Raw genomic sequence first — 7,241 nt, 5'->3', positions numbered from 1 at the left:
TTCTCGGTGGCTGCAGAGGAGCAAGAAGTTGTGAGGGAGCACAGATGCGAGCCCCTTTATGGGGGCCTGTGCTTTGCAGAGACACTGTTGCTTTGTCCTGCATGGGCATTATGACCGCCTCTTTAATACTTCTTGTATATTGCAATGACGACTGAGAAGTGAATATTACTTTCTGTATGAGTTTACCTGAGCAAAATTACCTGCACGTATACTGTTATGGAAACGTGAATCCCTGGCCTGCAGAATCAGAAGTTTGCATTAAGGTGTTCAGAACACCCGGATGCTTTTGTTCAGATGATTAAGAGCAGAGTGACCTCTTGTACCTAAAGCAGTGCTAGGATGAAGAGCAATAGTTCTAGATGGGTAGTTTGTGACCTCTGCATGTATTTGCATAGTAATATGTACTGCATCACTTTACTGCTTAATGTTGACCATTGTTTGTTACACCATTTAGAACAAAGATGAAAATGACAAGGATGAAAAGAGAGAGGAGGAAAAGCAAAAAGCAAAGGGACGAGGCCGTCCTCCTTTAAAGTCGCAGCTTCAATCCAATGTAACTTGTACTGTTCCTAAGACTCCGAATAGTGAAGGCAAGGCATCTGGCACAAACACAAAGAATAACACGCTTGACAATTCTTCCTTGTCAAATGGATTGGAAGGTAATTGGAAGTTTATAATCTAACGTTCCTGTTACTTGCATAAACACTAGGAGAAATTTTAGTAGGAAGCAAATTAACCTGCCAGTTTGTTTTTTGGATTGTGGGAGGAAACTAGCACACCCAAAGAAAACCACACACAGGCCTGCTGCTGTTACTATTCCATAATGAATTCAAATTGTGATGTTTATTTTACAATACAAGATATTTTACTTCAAGGCAGACTGACCCTTAGTACTTTTAGAATCATGCAAGTGTCTGGTTTGTATTGCTTAAATGTATAGTACGTTTGTTATTACAAAAAAGCTCTATATGGAAAACCACGCATACAGCTTCGACTTCTTTATCTCTCTAAAAAAAAAATTTAAAAAAATAAAAGCTCTGTAGTCAACAAACTTTTTATAGTAAAAACACCAGCCATTTAATTAATGCCATTGAAATACATATTTGCAACTTTTTTTTTTTTTCCTGTCAAAGGATATATCATTTTTGTTCAGTCTTGTGGTTCAGTGTGGCAGAAATGCATAAATCATAAGAGTGGCTGAACAAAACGGGTAAAACTGCAAGAATGCATGTTTAGCTATTTGCATGGAGTTCCACTTTAGGTATAGAAGTTTGCAATGTTGGCTTATCCAAAGTGGCAGACGAAGCATTGGTTGGACTAGGGTTCCTTTTGAGTTGTATCCTTTAAGGACCTATAACACAAAAAAGTAATATTGTAAAGACTAATACTAATGCTTTGCAAACTTTAGGAACAGTTCGGCGGAGAACGAGGAGGAGTTCTGGATTGTACGACTCGGATAGATGCTCTAATGGTGAGTAAAAACATTATCCCAATGAAATGGCACTGGGTTCCTGCCATTAAATCGGTAGTGAACCGCCGGCAATGTATTTATATGTTTTAACCTGTAAGGCAAAGTTTTATAATGCGCTAGTTTGCTTTGCATACTAGCATATTATGTGAAACTTGCCTTTTAACAAAGCCCTTCCAGTGGCGAGCTGTCACCGCTGCCAGGGCTTTCATCTTCACCTGTTCTTTCTTCCGGGTTCACGTACTCCGGTTGTGTGAGTGGCCGGAGCCGTGATTACGTCACTGCCATTTACAGTCCAGGAATGAAGGAACGGCCCGGGTGGCCGTTCCTTCAGAGCGCATGCACCCATCGGTGCTGTCACCGGCTGCATGTATAATGGACATCTCCTAAACTGTGCACGTTTAGGAGATATTTACAGTACCTATACGTAAGCTTTATTAGAGGTAAAATTCATGTATGGGAGTTTACTCCCACTTTAACTGTATCCTTTATTAGAGGGTGGCATAAGACCCCAGAAATACCAAGGGGTCCAATTATATTGAGAGCACTATCCACTCTCAATATACAGTCTGTGTTTATTCCATACTGTACCTGCCTGTTCATAAAATGCGGGCTTTTGGTATCCTATGGAATGTTCTCTGCTTAACACTGCAAACACTGTGATAGGATATGCCCACTGTGATGGGCAAAGCTATTTATTTACATACCAGTGTTGAGGACAGTTAAGACAGGGTCACCTTGTATCTTTGACCATTACTGTAAAAACAGAGCTGTGTTTGGAATGTGGTAATTTCACAAGGCAATTTTTTTTTTTAATTTGGTGCTAAAATTTAAACGCAGAACCACTGGTTGTACACTTTTTAAGTTGCAAGGTAATCAGGTGCTTCCTCCCACCTATTCTGCACAAAGCTTTGTTACAGGACAATCTGCACCTGGGTACACCTTCTGAACACGCTTATCACCCTCTCGCTACTCTGTCTGCTTCAGATTCTTTTTTAGGCACACAATGTGTCCTGCCTGACAGAAGTAGAATTTTCTACATCTTTGTCACAATTCATTGGACAGATTATGGCCTTAATACACCCACATTTGTCCAGGGCTCATAAATGCCACACCTTCTCCTACTTCTGTTTCTGTACCAGAGTCAGATCCGATGAGCTTGTCCTAGAGGACACAGAACAGAATTTTGATGGAACTTGGAGTGCAGCCATTTCTTCAGTGTTGATCGTATGCAGAGGCGAGCACCTGTGATATCATTAGGCTTCCGGTCTCACCTGGAGCAGCGAGTTCTTATTTGTTTGGAGACACAGAAGGGACTGAGGATATTCAGTCAGTATTAGAGGGCTTTCCTTAAAGCTGAGCTCCACCCAAAAGGGGCAGCTCTGCTTGTCTGCCTGGTTTTGACCGCTGTTCTGCCGTATAGTGTCCGGCCATCAAATAGTGTCCGCCCCGTACTGCACATGCGCAGTACAGAGCAGACGAAGCTTTGGAAAATCTCCGAAGCTGAACAGCGCCTGCGCCATGAGTGGAGGTGGTAGCCCCACCATCCAAGCGGACATAAGGTTGTGAATATTAAAGGGCCCCTCGCGGGGGAGCTTCGCTCGCCACGCTTCGGGCTCGGCCTCGCTGCGCTCGGATCTTTTTTTATTCCTACTCTATGCCCACTTGGATGGTGGGGCTAGAACCTGGACTCACGGCGCAGGCGCCGTTCATCCTCGGCAATTTTCAGAATCTGTGTTGCTGTGTACTGCGCATTCGCAGTACGCAGCGGACACTATCGGATGGAGGACGTTATATGACAAGACACCGGTACCCGCTCCCACTTCAGGCTGAGGTTGCCGCTGCCCCCTCCTCCTCCTCCTCCTCCTCCTCCTCCTCCCCCCCCCCCCACAGAAGTCCTATTCACAGAGCGTAGCTCACTTCGTGCATGCGCAGTAGAGAAATGTCCGGTTTCCCTTAGTGGAGATGGCGGAGCAGTACTGATAGCAGAGTTAAAAAAAAAAAAAAAAATGGCTCGGTGCTGACACTATCCCTGGACAGGTAAGTGCCCTAACATTGAAAATCAGCAGCTACAGTATACAGAGTATTTGTAGCTATTGAATTGTATTTTTTTTTTCTGAAGGAGCTTGGAGCTCCTCTTTAAGATTTTTCTACTTCCAACGTCGGTATGATGCAGAGGGAGTTTAATATAGCATGTTTGCAAACTTTTTTTTTTTCTTTGGAAAATAATTTTTATCATGCTTGCTAACTTTGAAAAACGAATTTCTCTGCCTCTGTCTGCAAAAGCCTTGACTTTGTACATTCTGACTCTTCTCCGTCTCACCATGCCCCATTCATGAATAGATAAAATGTGCAGTCTACAATTGGGTCATTCCTGAAAGGCACTCTCCCCAAAATGTTTGAATAACAATATCCAGTGAGAAAAGAGTTTGCAAAGAAGTGGGCTATTCCTATAATTGATCCTGCCATCTAGGTCTTAAAGTGGTTGTATACTAAATTTTTTAACTTTTACCTACAGGAAAGCCTATAATAAGGCTTACCTGTAGGTAAAAAAAATATCTCCTAAACCTGTACGGTTTAGGAGATATTCCCCTCGGTATGCGCCACTGACTGCAGCGGCGCATGCGCACAAGGGGATTCTCGGCCTGAAAATCCGGCAGTGGCCGACCGGCCGGAATGAAATCTCCCGCGCGCATGCGCGGGAGTGACGACATTGCGGCTCTGGCCACTCACAGCGCCGGAGCCGCGATACCCGGAAGAAACGCCGAGGGAGCATGTCGGCTCCCTCAGCGTCGATCGGGCCAGATGTCGGGGCCTCGTTGTAAGGTACGTATTTCATAATGAGCTAGTATGCGGTGCATACTAGCTCATTATGTCTTTTGCTTTGCAGGTGTTAACAAAAAATAATAATAATTTGCGGGTTTACTAACGCTTTAAATATTGTACTATACCTATTGAAGATGTTCCTTTTTTCAAAGGTTCTGCAGATAGAAAGTTTGAAACATGGATTTAATTGACAGAATCAGGAGCCAAAGGCTCCTGCTGCTCTCACGGAGTCCAGTGAGGAGGGAGAGCAATAGAGCAGTGCCACTGCTCTCGAGCACAGATCTAGATAGTAGTTGAGGGTGGGCCTGGGGGGAGTTGAACACAAGTTGTTGTGTTTTTTTTTTTTTTTTTTTTTTACAATAATGCAGGGAATGCATTAAGGTAAAAACCCTGAGCCTACAACCACTTTAATCTTGCAGGTCCAGCCCTGCAGCCAGCTCTCACTGCAGTTTCAGCATCTGCAATTTGCAGCTAACTAGTCTAAGACCATGAACAAACAACATGACAGGATTGTGCTTTTTTACAGATCAATTTCAGCAATTGCCTTCTCTCCTGTTTTTCTTTGTGTGGATTCCCTAAAACATGTCGTGAGACAAATCTCTAGAATGGCTCTAATATTCAGTCACATTTTGCAGAATCTTGTGGCTTAAAGCTTGGACAGCTGAAGCTGCCTGTAAAAGAGCACCTCACCAAGGACGATGCCTGTTTGGTGAGGCACTTTACCAATTTATCAAAGACATTACCAAGAAAAGGAAGATTACAAAAACCTCTTCCTCGGAACCCCACAAAGCCTTCACCAAAGCCACAATGAAGGGGCATCCTCAGTTCTAAAACCTGGGTTGGGGGGCTGCGGGCTTTTACAGTTTGCTTCTCTTTGGGTCACAGACATACCAGACTTATGGGCCTGTTGGCATGTTAGTGTAATGGAAAAAGACACTTTCCTTCAATATACCCATGTTCCTTTCCAACCAAGCAAGAACTTCCTTATCTTGGTGGATCTCCACCCCAAGCGTAACATTAGGGAAGTCCTTCCTCCCTTACCACTGAAAAGTCCATGGAACATGGTTTAGAGAGGAAACTAAGCTCCCCATCCAACATACTTAAGGTCAGAGCAGTTAGGTTGTCCCTGCAGAACTAAAACACCCTTTCTGAATGGATGCCCAATTTAGGTGCAATCACAGTGCCACCCTGGTGGCATTAATAAACTATCAAGGGGGGACAAGGAGCCTGGCTGTCATCCATAGAAGACCAGATACATTTTCTGTGGTCCACATACCAGGAGTGGACAGTTGGCAGGAGACTTATCTCCACCATTGCGACTTGGACCGGGGGAATTGTCTCTTCAAGCAGATGTTTTTCTGGTATGCCAAAAATTGGAGATTCTAGATGTGGGCATCGTAGTCTCTTGATTCAACAACAAGCATACCCCTGTCTGTTGCCAGAATCAAGGATCCTGTAGCCCTGGCTTTGAATGCTCTAAAAAATCGCCTGGTCTCAATTCAGTCTAATTTATTCCTTCCCTCCTGTATGAATTCTGCCTCAATTTCTTCTCAAAACGGAACAAGAGAGAAGTGGTAAACTAAACTGGCCCAAAAGAACCTGGTACAAAGTCAGTCTGTGATTCCTACCCTGTTAAAGCAAAAAAAAGCTTATTTTGGGAAGATCTATTATTGTATCTTGAAATCTAATTTTTCCTGGTACGAACAGTCATTTCAGTCACAGATTACGCTGTGCCTCACATTCTGGCCTTTCTGTAAATCTGGCAACAGGTCTTGACCAGAACTGAGCTAGAAGTACCCCCCATAACGGCAGGTTCTCCTTGATGGGTTCAAAGGCCTTATGCATCCTCATTTCAAAGGCTTCTAGCTTCACATAAGTTTGTAAAAAAAATAAAAATAAACTGGAACCTTAATTTTGGTTCTCACTTCCTTGCAGAAACCACCCTTTGAACCCATCAAGGATATCCCTGCTGGTGGTTCTTGCTGACAAAGTAGCATTTTTGCTAGTGATCGTGTCTGTCAGAGCTGTTTCTGAACTGGCGGCCTTGTAAAGAGCCTTTCCTGATGCTTCATAATGACCAGGTGGTTTTACACCCTAAGACCATCCTTTCTTCTGAAAGTGGTTTCCGAATTTCACCTCAGTGAGGATGTTGGATGCTTAGGAGCAGAGCACAAAAATAACAGTACAAAGAAATGGCCTCTACCTTACCTAGATGTTGTCACGCCCATTAGAGAATACCTCAAAGCTACTGCTTCCATCAGACAACTAGATTCCCTGTTTGTTCCCTGCTTGGGACCTCCCTGTGGCATGGTGGATAATGTACTTGATTGCAAGAGCTTAGACTCTTAATCAACATCCTTCTCCACTGTCACACACCTATTCTACCAGATCAGTTAGTTTCCTGGACATTTTGGCAGCAATCTTTAGCCTAACTGAAAGGCCACCACTTGGTCTTCTGTTCATACAGTCTCAAAGTTTTAAAGTGTTTCTAAAGCCTCAAGTTTTTTTACCTTAATGCATTCTCTGCATAAAATCTCTTCATCACTTCTGCTGCATGACCCCTCCCCCCTTATTCTTGCCTGAGCATGATCCAATCCAGCGCTTGCCGCTGTTTACCTCCTCATTGGGCAGATTGATAGCAGCGGGATGGCTCCCACTCCTGTCAATCAGCAGCAGTGGGCCTTGAGCCCTCTCGAATGCCCTCATGGGAATCCCTTTTGCTATTGGAGGGCACCAGCAAGAGAGGAGGCGACAGGAGTGCCAGCGAGGCACCAGAGAAGTGGAGGATTGGGGCCGCTGTCTGCAATTCTATTGTACAGAGCAGGTAAGTATACAGATGTTTATTTAAAAAAATGTGTTCTGTACGGTACAGTTAAGATGAAATAATTTTTCATTTGCTTGTAAATACCATATCTTGCAGTACAGTATACAGGCCATCCACACTATC

General features: G+C 43.8%; 1 protein-coding gene across 4 annotated transcripts in view; it reads left to right on the top strand.

Annotated features, from left to right (window-relative positions):
- ARID4A (AT-rich interaction domain 4A) overlaps window positions 1–7,241 on the top strand; it is a 129,297-nt gene that overhangs the window by 99,810 nt on the left and 22,246 nt on the right. For all 4 annotated transcript variants that reach the window (XM_077464458.1, XM_077464459.1, XM_077464455.1 and 1 more), the window contains 2 exons: window positions 455–659; window positions 1,409–1,471. In XM_077464458.1, the coding sequence (XP_077320584.1) occupies window positions 455–659; window positions 1,409–1,471 (268 nt within the window). The remainder of the gene's footprint in view (window positions 1–454; window positions 660–1,408; window positions 1,472–7,241) is intronic.

The sequence above is a fragment of the Lithobates pipiens genome, unplaced genomic scaffold (genome assembly GCF_037356315.1).
Source record: "Lithobates pipiens isolate NorthernLeopardFrog02 unplaced genomic scaffold, aLitPip1_a1.2 Scaffold_30, whole genome shotgun sequence".
Lineage (NCBI taxonomy): Eukaryota > Metazoa > Chordata > Amphibia > Anura > Ranidae > Lithobates > Lithobates pipiens.
This window is presented reverse-complemented; position numbering and strand designations above follow the sequence as displayed.